General features: G+C 53.6%; 2 protein-coding genes across 2 annotated transcripts; both read right to left on the bottom strand.

Annotated features, from left to right (window-relative positions):
• Positions 1–2353: 2353 nt before the first annotated feature.
• On the bottom strand, positions 2354–5416 carry LOC129135829 (protein FAM90A15). The gene is made up of 4 exons (XM_054657642.2): positions 5242–5416; positions 4548–4747; positions 3981–4089; positions 2354–3316 (listed from the first exon to the last, which is right to left on the bottom strand). Exons 1-4 carry the CDS (start codon positions 5362–5364, stop codon positions 2354–2356), a joined length of 1395 nt encoding a protein of 464 aa, XP_054513617.1. The 5' UTR covers positions 5365–5416.
• A 4037-nt stretch (positions 5417–9453) lies between these two features.
• Positions 9454–14146, bottom strand: LOC129135828 (protein FAM90A15). Its single transcript, XM_054657641.2, has 5 exons — positions 14034–14146; positions 12899–13077; positions 12205–12404; positions 11638–11746; positions 9454–10973 (listed from the first exon to the last, which is right to left on the bottom strand). Exons 2-5 carry the CDS (start codon positions 13019–13021, stop codon positions 10011–10013), a joined length of 1395 nt encoding a protein of 464 aa, XP_054513616.1. The 5' UTR covers positions 13022–13077; positions 14034–14146; the 3' UTR covers positions 9454–10010.
• Between the last annotated feature and the right edge of the window lie 1739 nt (positions 14147–15885).

The following is a 15885-nucleotide window of genomic DNA, read 5'->3' on the forward strand; positions in this document are numbered from 1 at the left end:
TTGATCTTATTGATTCTGGATACGGATACTTTCTAGGTGATCTGGATAATCCAGATAACGACCCTCAACAGCGGCGGAAAGGGAGCAGCCATTTGGTGTGTCTCAGAAAATCCCGCTCAGTTCCGAGGCCCCCTAGATGTGGAATCCTGCTCAGAGTTGTTCCCAGGTCAGAGAATGGAGAGAGCCTGTGAATGATGGGATCTCCCTGCCTAGATCTTTCAGTGAGTCTCTACCTCAGCTACTCTTAGGATCAGGGGGAGAACCACGGTGTCAGACATCCGGAAAGAAGACGGGATGAATGTTTTACCTCTGAAGTACATCCCAAATGTGGGAGTTGACTTCAGCTTTGCTGGGGTCTATTTGGCCAGGGAAACTCTGCCTGGTTCATTCGCACATCCGGAAGCCACTTCACGGGGGGCCGTCGCAACTGGAACCACACACTTGGCATCGGCGGTTGAGCCAAATGGGGACTCGTGGTGCAAGCAACGCTCCCCACGTGTTAGCGTGGGTGAGATTCGGTTGGCGGAATTTTACTAGGTGCGTGTTAGTAGAGTGGGGCTGAGGTTTTCTTGCTCCTGTGGTTGTATACGAAGTCAAAGGTCCTGCCCAGCCCTGCGGTCCCCTCAGTCAACTCTGTTTCGGAGACATAACGATTTGGATTGCCAACAAGTCAAGAAATGTTCAAGCCCTTGGATGTAGGGTAAAGAAAGGGAGATCAGACTGTCACTGTGTCTATGTAGAAGGGAAGACATAAGAGACTCCATTTTGAAAAAGACCTGTACTTTAAACAATTGCTTTGCTGAGATGTTGATCATTTGTAGCTTTGCCGCGGCCCCTTTGACCCAACTTGGAGCTCACAAAAACCTGTGTTGTATAACATCGAGGCTTAAGGGATCTAGGGCTGTGCAGGGCGTGCCTTGTTAACCAAATGTTTACGAGCAGTATACTTGGTAAAAGTCATTGCCATTCTCTAGTCTCAATAAACCAGGGGCACAATGCACCGTGGAAAGCCACAGGGACCTCTGCCCTTGAAAGCAGGGTATTGTCCAAGGTTTCTCCCCATGTGACAGTCTGAAATATGGCCTCGTGGGATGGGAAAGACCTGACTGTCCCCCAGCCTGACACCCGTAATGGGTCTGTGCTGAGGTGGATTAGTCAAAGAGGAAAGCCTCTTGCAGTTGAGATGCAGGAAGGCCACTGTCTCCTGCTTGCCCCTGGGAACTGAATGTCTCGGTGTAAAGCCCGATCGTACATTTGTTCAACTCTGAGCTCGGAGAAAAGCTGCCCTGTGGCGGGAGGCGAGACGTGTTGGCAGTAATGCTGCCTTGTTATTCTTTACTCCGCTGAGATGTTTGGGTGGAGAGAAACATAAATCTGGCCTACGTGCATGTCCAGGCATAGTACCTTCCCTTGAACTTAGTCATGATATAGATTCTTTGGCTCACGTGTGTGTTTTTTTTTTGTTTGTTTTTTGTTTTGTTGTTGTTGACCTTCTCCTTATTATCACCCTGCTCTCCTACTACATTCCTTTTTGCTGAAATAATGAAAATCATAATCAATAAAAACTGAGGGAACTCAGAGGCCGGTGCCGGTGCAGGTCCTTGGTGTGCTGAGTGCCGGTCCCCTGGACCCACTGTTGTCTCCCTATACTTTGTCTCTGTGTCTTATTTCTTCTCTCCGTCTCTCATCCCACCCGACTAGAAACACCCACAGGTGTGGAGGGGCAGGCCACCCCTTCACTCGGAAAATCAGTTAAACACAAACACGGAATGAGAGTCAAAAGACAATATGTCATCTTTTTGAGAATTTTATTCACTTCAAAACCAATTAAACACACACATGTACAAAGGCATTCCACAGCCCAGTTTTCGAGGCTGAGGAAAGACCCCGAGAGCGCTCTGCACAGCACGCTTCCCAGCGTCCGAAACACTGCTCTCAGGGCGGGGCACAGCGGAAGGGCTGCACCTCTCAGGGTTCCCTAACTTTTCCCTTATTCAGTCATCTAGAGAGCAAATACACAGTAATTCCCCAGTTTCCTATTGACGTCCCAGCGGAAGTCTGACTCCTGCGCGTCACGCAGTTTCTGAGGCAACGAATCTCTGGCACGGAAGCTTTTCCTGGCGCGTTTCCGGAGAACCACGCGAACTACAACGTCCCTCACCAGAATTCAATGAGGCAGAGTCCCTGCATCTGCTCCCTGCCTGGCCTGGGCTCCCACATCCACAGAAGCGCCACAGCCGGGGAGCTTCGGAGTCACCGCACAGAGTCTGCTCTCTGCTCTGCACTCCTCAGTCCCACAGTCCCCTCCAAGTCACGGGAGCTGGAGGCCAAGGAGCCCCTGCCACCTGCAGTCTCACTCCAGGTCAGAATCGCTGTCCTCTGAGGAGGAGGAAACCTGAAGGTCCTCATAGAGGACGCTGGGTGGGACACGAACACGGGGACCCTCAGACTTCTCTGACACATGAGGGCTCTGAGCGAGGAAGGCTCCCGGCTTCTCAGGAGAGTGAAATGAGGGGGCCGCCAGGAGGCTGGAGCTCCAGCGTCCGTTTTCCAGTCTCCGGAAGAGCACTGTGAGAGGCTGGGCCCCATCATGGCTGGCCGCTGGGTGATGGGACATGGTGCAGGCCTGGGCAGTAGGCAGGCAAGGTCTGCTGTGCGGAGGCTGCCGGTCGACGCTGGGCACCTGGGCGGGTGTCCTCCTGCCCATCTGGGGCGACGTACTTGGTCCAAGTTCGGTTGCGGCTGGCGGAGGTTGGAGATTCTCCGGGGCCCCCAGCTCACCTCCCTGGATGGCGCTTTCGGGGATCTGGAAGGGACCCAGCCTCGGTTTCTTGGGGAAGTTCAGGCAAGCCTGAATCCGAGCCTGGGCAGGTCTCTTGGCTCCTGGCCCGAAGCTGAGATTGGAGCCTAGGCCCAAGCTGTGTGTAGCGGCTGGCGGGCAGGGCTGTGAGGTCACCGCAGGACGTTTGTCCTGTGCCTGGGGTCTGATGGCCTGGAGCAGGCCGTGGGTTTTGGAGGCAGCCTGGGGAACTTCTCGGCAGCCACCCTCAGGGCTGCTGTGTGTCGGCTTCACCACGAGGAGAGGCTCGGGGCCCTGCTGCCTGACTGCAGGCTGAGGGATGTCGGCCGCAGCCCCTGTCTGTCTTTCCTTTGGTCCAAGACTTGAGGAGGAGCTCAGACTGGCTTTTCTGAGGGGAGACGGCGAAGCCAAGACGGAGCCCCTGTCAGACGTTTCGGTAGCTGAGCGATCAGCGAGGACAGGGCCCAGGCGCGGCCTCTTACTGGTTGTGTGGACCGGCATTGGCCCGCTTGCAACCTGAAAGAGAGGAAACAACACAGGTTAGAAGTTCCTCCGCATGGAGCCAACGTGAAAATCAAGCACATCCAAAGACAAGGTGCACACGCCATGAAATTCTTAGTACAGTATCGACAGGCGGTCCTTGGAAGTAGGGACAGACCCTCCACTTGAGTGCTGATCAGGACAAGACACATGAAAGATGCGCTCTCGAGCTATGTGTAGCTGATCTAAGCACACCATTGTTCAAAAGATCGCGTCTTGGGCATTAACTGGATCAAAGCGCCTCCACTCAGCCTTCCATGAAGTGGAACGGACTGAGGCCCTTCCGAAGGCAGGTTGGTGGCTCAAGGGTACTCAGGACGTCTTCTCTGAACACATGCATGTTCCTGGGTTTAGCCTTCTCCACGTTTGGGGCCTCTGAGGGACTAATTTCCTCATGCCGCTAGGAACATGTTGTTGGCAGGCTTGCCATAATTGGACAGAAAGAAAGCAACAGGAAATACGGCATCTTCAGATGCCTTCGCCTGGAATCAAATTGACCTGGAAGGATCGTGGAGTCCCTGACCCCAAGAAGGCAAGAAAGAGGGGTTCCCCGATTTCCTCCCGCAGACGGGAAGCTGAAAGGAAATCAACCAGGGTGACCTAGAGGAGAAAAGGACCAGGGGCCCGGGGTGACACTCACCCTCAGATAATCAGAAGATTCCGTGGATCCTTTTCGATTCGGCAGCGGCTTCTCTGGAGGTTTCCCAGAAAATATGTGGAGGAGAGCCTTCCTCTGCGGGTCTTGTTGCCTGCAGAACAGAAAAAGGTCAGGCCGTGCCCCCTGGTTTTCCCCAGGAGACAGGGAGAACCCTGTGTGGGGCCCAGCCCCGTTCCGTGTTTTGTGATACAGAAATGGACATCTGGTGCCCTTTCCGCCTCTGCACCTTCCCTCACGTGCCAACCTTCCCGTCCCCCAGGTGGCCCTCTAGGCTTCCCAACTAAGGACTGTGATTTGGATTCCATCGCTTTTCCCCCTGTCGTGGGGAACCTGCACGAAGCGCCCCCGCCTCTCCCCGTCCCTGAATCTCCCAGAGCCAAAGGAGCTCCTGGGTGTGGAACCCCGGAGGACACGGAGCTCCGGCCTATTTCTCTGCAGCGTTCCTTCCCTGGCCCGGAGACGGAAAGGCACACGGTGTGCAGGTGCAGAGACACCATGTCCTTAGGAGGCAGTACCCTAAGAGTGGTGAAAACCCCTCCCACTGCTCACCTTGGTCTCTCTTCCTTCTCTCCCTTATCCTTGTTCAAGGGCCCCGGGTTGGCTTCAACCTGGGGCTTCCATGGTTTCAGGTTTTCCTTCCCTTCCTTTTTCCCCAAGGTCGCTGGAACCAGGGCTGCCTTCCAGCACTTCATGGGGCACCTGGTACTTCTGGCCGTGTGGCCAAAGGCCCCGCAGTTTTTGCACTTGAGCTGTGGGTGGAAAGGAAGTGATGTCGGTGAGTGAGCTGAAGCCACAGGCAGCGATCCCACGTCCACATTGGGACGGATTGTGAATTCAGAGCTGAATAAGGATTCCAAAGAGGGGACACCGGCATGGGGGCCGTTAAGTGCTGGGAGAGTTCGGATACGATGTTCCCTCCCAAAGCCCACGTGACGGAGGAACTCTGAAAGGAAGGACTCAAGGTTCCAAGGGGCACGACGGTGAACCCGAAGTCAACAACACAGCCAAACGTGGCTACACAGGACTCTAAGTAGAAAGGGAGGTTGCCCCCAAGAGTCTCTCAAGGGACCTATCGGGCCGGGGAGAAGGTCCCAAGCCACGCCCACCTTGGATGGGAAAAGCAACCTGGGTGGTGGTGACAGAGCTCTTTGGAATCCAACCCAGTCTCTGAGGACCGTGTGACACCCCCTCCCCCCGTCCCCACCCCCACCCCGATACCCAAGAGATCCAGGGCTAGACTTACCCTGGGATCTTCTTCATCGGGCGGGGGAGCCCTTGGCCCAACTGGGGCCCTCCGCTGCTTCTGGAGGGTCTGGGCTCTCACCAGTCTCTTGGCCCAAGATTTGGGGTCCCGACGTGCCATCATCTTCGTCGCCTGGGGGTTTTGTGACCGCCTTTTTCAGGGGTTGACTGTTGGGTCACCTGAAACACACACAAACACACACATGTCGATGGTTAAGCACATTGGATATTCACACACCCACAGGAAGCCACCTGCTAACTCCCTGCCGGTGTGGTCATGAGGAGACCTCACCACCAGTCGGTCAAATCTGTAGAACACAATGTGCTGTGTGCATCCTCGGATACTGTGTGTTCCTCTGCCATGACTACCTAGTCCAAGAGTAAACCGCACCTGCCACAGGGCCCGTGGCCTAGGTATGGGGAGTTGAGCTTTCAACCCCAAACAAGCAACTGATTCTGGAGACTGGACTTAGGTCTCTCACGATTCACTCCGGTAGAAGACACGGTGATTCTATCTCCCTTGACGGACAGAATGATCGAAGACACAGGGCATGGCTTGCGCCACCCTTTGGCAGGTCTGTTTGAAGTCAGGGATAAGGGATGCTTCCTGTGACAACTTGACTCGCTACTCTGGCCATTTCATTAGGCAACTTCCAAACACAAATTCATAGAGAGAAGTTACCTTCCTCTCTACCACACTAGCAGGTGATGGTCTTTCCTGTTCTACCTTTTGGCTTTAGCTCCAGCCCCTCTTTACTTATTTATTTTTTCTGGTATTTTACGCATACCACACGAATTCATCTGAACAAACGGGGAACAAGTGCCACATCGCATCGACGTCTTACACGGCTGAAGGGCAAACCACCCTTTTTTCCAAAGTCCTTTTTCCATTTACCCACCAATTCAGCATGCTGCAGTACATTTCTTTTCGCATTCCCATCTTGGTCTTATCCCACATGTGGAGACGGATATGTTTTCTCGTTTTCTGTTGCAAGAATTACTAGTAACGAGAACACATCCTTCCCCACCAGCAAGCCCCAGTGTGATCGGTTTCTTTCGGCCTCCTGTGTCTCTTCCCCCCACCCCCACACCCCTCAGGGATTGCGTGAAAAAAACAATAGTTCAGTGAAACTAACCTGAAATTACGCGTCTACTTGCTTTCCCCGGCTGGCGCTGAGATGGGCAGGTGCTGGAGCAGCCCCGCTGGAAGCGATGCAGCATCCAGGACGACGGAGGAAGGGGCGGAGAGGGACCTCTGCTTTCCAGGCTGCCTTTTATACTGCCTCTGGTCACCTGACATGGAACGTACCCTAACCTAATCAGTTACCTGTACCTTAATTGCAATTAACTTAATCCAATTACGTGACCTGGAAAGGTCTATCTGCACAGCCCACTCTAACATCATGTCCACTGCTGACAGACATTCTAAAACCTACGTGTACAGCTGCAAGCTTTGAAGAATAGATGCTCCCCGTCAGACATGTAACACTGGTGCCTGTACCCCTGTCTTCTTTTCCATCTTTTTGTTTTGTTTTGTTTTGTTTTGTTTTTAAAAAATGTGGTAAAATAGACACCTTTTAATTGGACCACATTTAGTCTATCTCGACGTGGGCCTCAGTGTCATCAAGGAGATTCTCCTTGACGTGCAGTCACGGCCATGATCCATCTTCAGAGCTTCTCTTTCTTCCCCAAGGTAAGTCTGTCAGCAGAGAACCCTGACCGCACCCTCATGTGTTTTCTCCTCCAGGAGGCGCTTGGAAACCACCGTGAATTGGACCGCACTGGGAAACACAGATGAGGAAAGTCAACAACGCTTTGTCCTTCAGTGCCTGGCTCCTTTTTCAGCTCGTCTTGCGACTCCAGGCATTATGCCTGAAAAGTGTCCCGGACGCCTGTGAGGCTCTAATTCCCTGGGTCCCATTGCCATGTCTCTGGATTTGCGAAGATCCACCGCACCTTCTGTGGAACTCCCGTGTCGGTGAACTTTTGTGCCACGGCCCCTAATTCTGCCCATGGTCATCTGCAGCTGCACGACTTAGGGTCCATGTTCCTTGGACGGGAAGAGACAGGCAGGAGTCGGAATGATGAACCAGCACACTGGGGCATTTTCTCACGTAGCCCAAGTGACCCCATGGTGTTCTTGAGCTTTGGAACCAGTCGCGTCCCCTTTGACACTGCACCCGGCTCCCAGTCTCTCAATCGTGTTGGCCCTCCGGCGATCTCCCGTTGGATGAATTGCTCCTGCTGAAACTCGAGTCCCCTTTGATTTGCGCTTCATTAATTATTCATGATTCAGGTGGGAAGGCCTGCTGACGACCCGCTGTGGCCGTTCTCTGAGCTTTCCTGTCACATCGTTTCCTTCCACGCTCTTTGGTTCCTTATGGTCCTGCTCCTTCTGCTGTCAGAGGAGCAGAGAGTTGATCTTATTGATTCTGGATACGGATACTTTCTAGGTGATCTGGATAATCCAGATAACGACCCTCAACAGCGGCGGAAAGGGAGCAGCCATTTGGTGTGTCTCAGAAAATCCCGCTCAGTTCCGAGGCCCCCTAGATGTGGAATCCTGCTCAGAGTTGTTCCCAGGTCAGAGAATGGAGAGAGCCTGTGAATGATGGGATCTCCCTGCCTAGATCTTTCAGTGAGTCTCTACCTCAGCTACTCTTAGGATCAGGGGGAGAACCACGGTGTCAGACATCCGGAAAGAAGACGGGATGAATGTTTTACCTCTGAAGTACATCCCAAATGTGGGAGTTGACTTCAGCTTTGCTGGGGTCTATTTGGCCAGGGAAACTCTGCCTGGTTCATTCGCACATCCGGAAGCCACTTCACGGGGGGCCGTCGCAACTGGAACCACACACTTGGCATCGGCGGTTGAGCCAAATGGGGACTCGTGGTGCAAGCAACGCTCCCCACGTGTTAGCGTGGGTGAGATTCGGTTGGCGGAATTTTACTAGGTGCGTGTTAGTAGAGTGGGGCTGAGGTTTTCTTGCTCCTGTGGTTGTATACGAAGTCAAAGGTCCTGCCCAGCCCTGCGGTCCCCTCAGTCAACTCTGTTTCGGAGACATAACGATTTGGATTGCCAACAAGTCAAGAAATGTTCAAGCCCTTGGATGTAGGGTAAAGAAAGGGAGATCAGACTGTCACTGTGTCTATGTAGAAGGGAAGACATAAGAGACTCCATTTTGAAAAAGACCTGTACTTTAAACAATTGCTTTGCTGAGATGTTGATCATTTGTAGCTTTGCCGCGGCCCCTTTGACCCAACTTGGAGCTCACAAAAACCTGTGTTGTATAACATCGAGGCTTAAGGGATCTAGGGCTGTGCAGGGCGTGCCTTGTTAACCAAATGTTTACGAGCAGTATACTTGGTAAAAGTCATTGCCATTCTCTAGTCTCAATAAACCAGGGGCACAATGCACCGTGGAAAGCCACAGGGACCTCTGCCCTTGAAAGCAGGGTATTGTCCAAGGTTTCTCCCCATGTGACAGTCTGAAATATGGCCTCGTGGGATGGGAAAGACCTGACTGTCCCCCAGCCTGACACCCGTAATGGGTCTGTGCTGAGGTGGATTAGTCAAAGAGGAAAGCCTCTTGCAGTTGAGATGCAGGAAGGCCACTGTCTCCTGCTTGCCCCTGGGAACTGAATGTCTCGGTGTAAAGCCCGATCGTACATTTGTTCAACTCTGAGCTCGGAGAAAAGCTGCCCTGTGGCGGGAGGCGAGACGTGTTGGCAGTAATGCTGCCTTGTTATTCTTTACTCCGCTGAGATGTTTGGGTGGAGAGAAACATAAATCTGGCCTACGTGCATGTCCAGGCATAGTACCTTCCCTTGAACTTAGTCATGATATAGATTCTTTGGCTCACGTGTGTGTTTTTTTTTTGTTTGTTTTTTGTTTTGTTGTTGTTGACCTTCTCCTTATTATCACCCTGCTCTCCTACTACATTCCTTTTTGCTGAAATAATGAAAATCATAATCAATAAAAACTGAGGGAACTCAGAGGCCGGTGCCGGTGCAGGTCCTTGGTGTGCTGAGTGCCGGTCCCCTGGACCCACTGTTGTCTCCCTATACTTTGTCTCTGTGTCTTATTTCTTCTCTCCGTCTCTCATCCCACCCGACTAGAAACACCCACAGGTGTGGAGGGGCAGGCCACCCCTTCACTCGGAAAATCAGTTAAACACAAACACGGAATGAGAGTCAAAAGACAATATGTCATCTTTTTGAGAATTTTATTCACTTCAAAACCAATTAAACACACACATGTACAAAGGCATTCCACAGCCCAGTTTTCGAGGCTGAGGAAAGACCCCGAGAGCGCTCTGCACAGCACGCTTCCCAGCGTCCGAAACACTGCTCTCAGGGCGGGGCACAGCGGAAGGGCTGCACCTCTCAGGGTTCCCTAACTTTTCCCTTATTCAGTCATCTAGAGAGCAAATACACAGTAATTCCCCAGTTTCCTATTGACGTCCCAGCGGAAGTCTGACTCCTGCGCGTCACGCAGTTTCTGAGGCAACGAATCTCTGGCACGGAAGCTTTTCCTGGCGCGTTTCCGGAGAACCACGCGAACTACAACGTCCCTCACCAGAATTCAATGAGGCAGAGTCCCTGCATCTGCTCCCTGCCTGGCCTGGGCTCCCACATCCACAGAAGCGCCACAGCCGGGGAGCTTCGGAGTCACCGCACAGAGTCTGCTCTCTGCTCTGCACTCCTCAGTCCCACAGTCCCCTCCAAGTCACGGGAGCTGGAGGCCAAGGAGCCCCTGCCACCTGCAGTCTCACTCCAGGTCAGAATCGCTGTCCTCTGAGGAGGAGGAAACCTGAAGGTCCTCATAGAGGACGCTCGGTGGGACACGAACACGGGGACCCTCAGACTTCTCTGACACATGAGGGCTCTGAGCGAGGAAGGCTCCCGGCTTCTCAGGAGAGTGAAATGAGGGGGCCGCCAGGAGGCTGGAGCTCCAGCGTCCGTTTTCCAGTCTCCGGAAGAGCACTGTGAGAGGCTGGGCCCCATCATGGCTGGCCGCTGGGTGATGGGACATGGTGCAGGCCTGGGCAGTAGGCAGGCAAGGTCTGCTGTGCGGAGGCTGCCGGTCGACGCTGGGCACCTGGGCGGGTGTCCTCCTGCCCATCTGGGGCGACGTACTTGGTCCAAGTTCGGTTGCGGCTGGCGGAGGTTGGAGATTCTCCGGGGCCCCCAGCTCACCTCCCTGGATGGCGCTTTCGGGGATCTGGAAGGGACCCAGTCTCGGTTTCTTGGGGAAGTTCAGGCAAGCCTGAATCCGAGCCTGGGCAGGTCTCTTGGCTCCTGGCCCGAAGCTGAGATTGGAGCCTAGGCCCAAGCTGTGTGTGGCGGCTGGCGGGCAGGGCTGTGAGGTCACCGCAGGACGTTTGTCCTGTGCCTGGGGTCTGATGGCCTGGAGCAGGCCGTGGGTTTTGGAGGCAGCCTGGGGAACTTCTCGGCAGCCACCCTCAGGGCTGCTGTGTGTCGGCTTCACCACGAGGAGAGGCTCGGGGCCCTGCTGCCTGACTGCAGGCTGAGGGATGTCGGCCGCAGCCCCTGTCTGTCTTTCCTTTGGTCCAAGACTTGAGGAGGAGCTCAGACTGGCTTTTCTGAGGGGAGACGGCGAAGCCAAGACGGAGCCCCTGTCAGACGTTTCGGTAGCTGAGCGATCAGCGAGGACAGGGCCCAGGCGCGGCCTCTTACTGGTTGTGTGGACCGGCATTGGCCCGCTTGCAACCTGAAAGAGAGGAAACAACACAGGTTAGAAGTTCCTCCGCATGGAGCCAACGTGAAAATCAAGCACATCCAAAGACAAGGTGCACACGCCATGAAATTCTTAGTACAGTATCGACAGGCGGTCCTTGGAAGTAGGGACAGACCCTCCACTTGAGTGCTGATCAGGACAAGACACATGAAAGATGCGCTCTCGAGCTATGTGTAGCTGATCTAAGCACACCATTGTTCAAAAGATCGCGTCTTGGGCATTAACTGGATCAAAGCGCCTCCACTCAGCCTTCCATGAAGTGGAACGGACTGAGGCCCTTCCGAAGGCAGGTTGGTGGCTCAAGGGTACTCAGGACGTCTTCTCTGAACACATGCATGTTCCTGGGTTTAGCCTTCTCCACGTTTGGGGCCTCTGAGGGACTAATTTCCTCATGCCGCTAGGAACATGTTGTTGGCAGGCTTGCCATAATTGGACAGAAAGAAAGCAACAGGAAATACGGCATCTTCAGATGCCTTCGCCTGGAATCAAATTGACCTGGAAGGATCGTGGAGTCCCTGACCCCAAGAAGGCAAGAAAGAGGGGTTCCCCGATTTCCTCCCGCAGACGGGAAGCTGAAAGGAAATCAACCAGGGTGACCTAGAGGAGAAAAGGACCAGGGGCCCGGGGTGACACTCACCCTCAGATAATCAGAAGATTCCGTGGATCCTTTTCGATTCGGCAGCGGCTTCTCTGGAGGTTTCCCAGAAAATATGTGGAGGAGAGCCTTCCTCTGCGGGTCTTGTTGCCTGCAGAACAGAAAAAGGTCAGGCCGTGCCCCCTGGTTTTCCCCAGGAGACAGGGAGAACCCTGTGTGGGGCCCAGCCCCGTTCCGTGTTTTGTGATACAGAAATGGACATCTGGTGCCCTTTCCGCCTCTGCACCTTCCCTCACGTGCCAACCTTCCCGTCCCCCAGGTGGCCCTCTAGGCTTCCCAACTAAGGACTGTGATTTGGATTCCATCGCTTTTCCCCCTGTCGTGGGGAACCTGCACGAAGCGCCCCCGCCTCTCCCCGTCCCTGAATCTCCCAGAGCCAAAGGAGCTCCTGGGTGTGGAACCCCGGAGGACACGGAGCTCCGGCCTATTTCTCTGCAGCGTTCCTTCCCTGGCCCGGAGACGGAAAGGCACACGGTGTGCAGGTGCAGAGACACCATGTCCTTAGGAGGCAGTACCCTAAGAGTGGTGAAAACCCCTCCCACTGCTCACCTTGGTCTCTCTTCCTTCTCTCCCTTATCCTTGTTCAAGGGCCCTGGGTTGGCTTCAACCTGGGGCTTCCATGGTTTCAGGTTTTCCTTCCCTTCCTTTTTCCCCAAGGTCGCTGGAACCAGGGCTGCCTTCCAGCACTTCATGGGGCACCTGGTACTTCTGGCCGTGTGGCCAAAGGCCCCGCAGTTTTTGCACTTGAGCTGTGGGTGGAAAGGAAGTGATGTCGGTGAGTGAGCTGAAGCCACAGGCAGCGATCCCACGTCCACATTGGGACGGATTGTGAATTCAGAGCTGAATAAGGATTCCAAAGAGGGGACACCGGCATGGGGGCCGTTAAGTGCTGGGAGAGTTCGGATACGATGTTCCCTCCCAAAGCCCACGTGACGGAGGAACTCTGAAAGGAAGGACTCAAGGTTCCAAGGGGCACGACGGTGAACCCGAAGTCAACAACACAGCCAAACGTGGCTACACAGGACTCTAAGTAGAAAGGGAGGTTGCCCCCAAGAGTCTCTCAAGGGACCTATCGGGCCGGGGAGAAGGTCCCAAGCCACGCCCACCTTGGATGGGAAAAGCAACCTGGGTGGTGGTGACAGAGCTCTTTGGAATCCAACCCAGTCTCTGAGGACCGTGTGACAACCCCTCCCCCCGTCCCCACCCCCACCCCGATACCCAAGAGATCCAGGGCTAGACTTACCCTGGGATCTTCTTCATCGGGCGGGGGAGCCCTTGGCCCAACTGGGGCCCTCCGCTGCTTCTGGAGGGTCTGGGCTCTCACCAGCCTCTTGGCCCAAGATTTGGGGTCCCGACGTGCCATCATCTTCGTCGCCTGGGGGTTTTGTGACCGCCTTTTTCAGGGGTTGACTGTTGGGTCACCTGAAACACACACAAACACACACATGTCGATGGTTAAGCACATTGGATATTCACACACCCACAGGAAGCCACCTGCTAACTCCCTGCCGGTGTGGTCATGAGGAGACCTCACCACCAGTCGGTCAAATCTGTAGAACACAATGTGCTGTGTGCATCCTCGGATACTGTGTGTTCCTCTGCCATGACTACCTAGTCCAAGAGTAAACCGCACCTGCCACAGGGCCCGTGGCCTAGGTATGGGGAGTTGAGCTTTCAACCCCAAACAAGCAACTGATTCTGGAGACTGGACTTAGGTCTCTCACGATTCACTCCGGTAGAAGACGCGGTGATTCTATCTCCCTTGACGGACAGAATGATCGAAGACACAGGGCATGGCTTGCGCCACCCTTTGGCAGGTCTGTTTGAAGTCAGGGATAAGGGATGCTTCCTGTGACAACTTGACTCGCTACTCTGGCCATTTCATTAGGCAACTTCCAAACACAAATTCATAGAGAGAAGTTACCTTCCTCTCTACCACACTAGCAGGTGATGGTCTTTCCTGTTCTACCTTTTGGCTTTAGCTCCAGCCCCTCTTTACTTATTTATTTTTTCTGGTATTTTACGCATACCACACGAATTCATCTGAACAAACGGGGAACAAGTGCCACATCGTATCGACGTCTTACACGGCTGAAGGGCAAACCACCCTTTTTTCCAAAGTCCTTTTTCCATTTACCCACCAATTCAGCATGCTGCAGTACATTTCTTTTCGCATTCCCATCTTGGTCTTATCCCACATGTGGAGACGGATATGTTTTCTCGTTTTCTGTTGCAAGAATTACTAGTAACGAGAACACATCCTTCCCCACCAGCAAGCCCCAGTGTGATCGGTTTCTTTCGGCCTCCTGTGTCTCTTCCCCCCACCCCCACACCCCTCAGGGATTGCGTGAAAAAAACAATAGTTCAGTGAAACTAACCTGAAATTACGCGTCTACTTGCTTTCCCCGGCTGGCGCTGAGATGGGCAGGTGCTGGAGCAGCCCCGCTGGAAGCGATGCAGCATCCAGGACGACGGAGGAAGGGGCGGAGAGGGACCTCTGCTTTCCAGGCTGCCTTTTATACTGCCTCTGGTCACCTGACATGGAACGTACCCTAACCTAATCAGTTACCTGTACCTTAATTGCAATTAACTTAATCCAATTACGTGACCTGGAAAGGTCTATCTGCACAGCCCACTCTAACATCATGTCCACTGCTGACAGACATTCTAAAACCTACGTGTACAGCTGCAAGCTTTGAAGAATAGATGCTCCCCGTCAGACATGTAACACTGGTGCCTGTACCCCTGTCTTCTTTTCCATCTTTTTGTTTTGTTTTGTTTTGTTTTGTTTTTAAAAAATGTGGTAAAATAGACACCTTTTAATTGGACCACATTTAGTCTATCTCGACGTGGGCCTCAGTGTCATCAAGGAGATTCTCCTTGACGTGCAGTCACGGCCATGATCCATCTTCAGAGCTTCTCTTTCTTCCCCAAGGTAAGTCTGTCAGCAGAGAACCCTGACCGCACCCTCATGTGTTTTCTCCTCCAGGAGGCGCTTGGAAACCACCGTGAATTGGACCGCACTGGGAAACACAGATGAGGAAAGTCAACAACGCTTTGTCCTTCAGTGCCTGGCTCCTTTTTCAGCTCGTCTTGCGACTCCAGGCATTATGCCTGAAAAGTGTCCCGGACGCCTGTGAGGCTCTAATTCCCTGGGTCCCATTGCCATGTCTCTGGATTTGCGAAGATCCACCGCACCTTCTGTGGAACTCCCGTGTCGGTGAACTTTTGTGCCACGGCCCCTAATTCTGCCCATGGTCATCTGCAGCTGCACGACTTAGGGTCCATGTTCCTTGGACGGGAAGAGACAGGCAGGAGTCGGAATGATGAACCAGCACACTGGGGCATTTTCTCACGTAGCCCAAGTGACCCCATGGTGTTCTTGAGCTTTGGAACCAGTCGCGTCCCCTTTGACACTGCACCCGGCTCCCAGTCTCTCAATCGTGTTGGCCCTCCGGCGATCTCCCGTTGGATGAATTGCTCCTGCTGAAACTCGAGTCCCCTTTGATTTGCGCTTCATTAATTATTCATGATTCAGGTTGGAAGGCCTGCTGACGACCCCCTGTGGCCGTTCTCTGAGCTTTCCTGTCACATCGTTTCCTTCCACGCTCTTTGGTTCCTTATGGTCCTGCTCCTTCTGCTGTCAGAGGAGCAGAGAGTTGATCTTATTGATTCTGGATACGGATACTTTCTAGGTGATCTGGATAATCCAGATAACGACCCTCAACAGCGGCGGAAAGGGAGCAGCCATTTGGTGTGTCTCAGAAAATCCCGCTCAGTTCCGAGGCCCCCTAGATGTGGAATCCTGCTCAGAGTTGTTCCCAGGTCAGAGAATGGAGAGAGCCTGTGAATGATGGGATCTCCCTGCCTAGATCTTTCAGTGAGTCTCTACCTCAGCTACTCTTAGGATCAGGGGGAGAACCACGGTGTCAGACATCCGGAAAGAAGACGGGATGAATGTTTTACCTCTGAAGTACATCCCAAATGTGGGAGTTGACTTCAGCTTTGCTGGGGTCTATTTGGCCAGGGAAACTCTGCCTGGTTCATTCGCACATCCGGAAGCCACTTCACGGGGGGCCGTCGCAACTGGAACCACACACTTGGCATCGGCGGTTGAGCCAAATGGGGACTCGTGGTGCAAGCAACGCTCCCCACGTGTTAGCGTGGGTGAGATTCGGTTGGCGGAATTTTACTAGGTGCGTGTTAGTAGAGTGGGGCTGAGGTTTTCTT

The sequence above is a fragment of the Pan troglodytes genome, chromosome 7, assembly GCF_028858775.2.
Source record: "Pan troglodytes isolate AG18354 chromosome 7, NHGRI_mPanTro3-v2.0_pri, whole genome shotgun sequence".
NCBI classification, from domain to species: Eukaryota; Metazoa; Chordata; class Mammalia; order Primates; family Hominidae; genus Pan; species Pan troglodytes.

Bases quoted from the DNA above. Each gene is read 5' to 3' on its own strand.
- LOC129135828 (XM_054657641.2), bottom strand. From the start codon at position 13,021: ATGATGGCACGTCGGGACCCCAAATCTTGGGCCAAGAGGCTGGTGAGA. The intron at 11,747-12,204 runs GTGAGCAGTGGG...TCTGTTCTGCAG, and splicing joins GAGAAGGAAGAGAGACCAAG to GCAACAAGACCCGCAGAGGA. The intron at 10,974-11,637 runs GTGAGTGTCACC...CCTCTCTTTCAG, and splicing joins AATCTTCTGATTATCTGAGG to GTTGCAAGCGGGCCAATGCC.
- LOC129135829 (XM_054657642.2), bottom strand. From the start codon at position 5,364: ATGATGGCACGTCGGGACCCCAAATCTTGGGCCAAGAGACTGGTGAGA. The intron at 4,748-5,241 runs GTAAGTCTAGCC...TTCCACCCACAG, and splicing joins CCGATGAAGAAGATCCCAGG to CTCAAGTGCAAAAACTGCGG. The intron at 3,317-3,980 runs GTGAGTGTCACC...CCTCTCTTTCAG, and splicing joins AATCTTCTGATTATCTGAGG to GTTGCAAGCGGGCCAATGCC.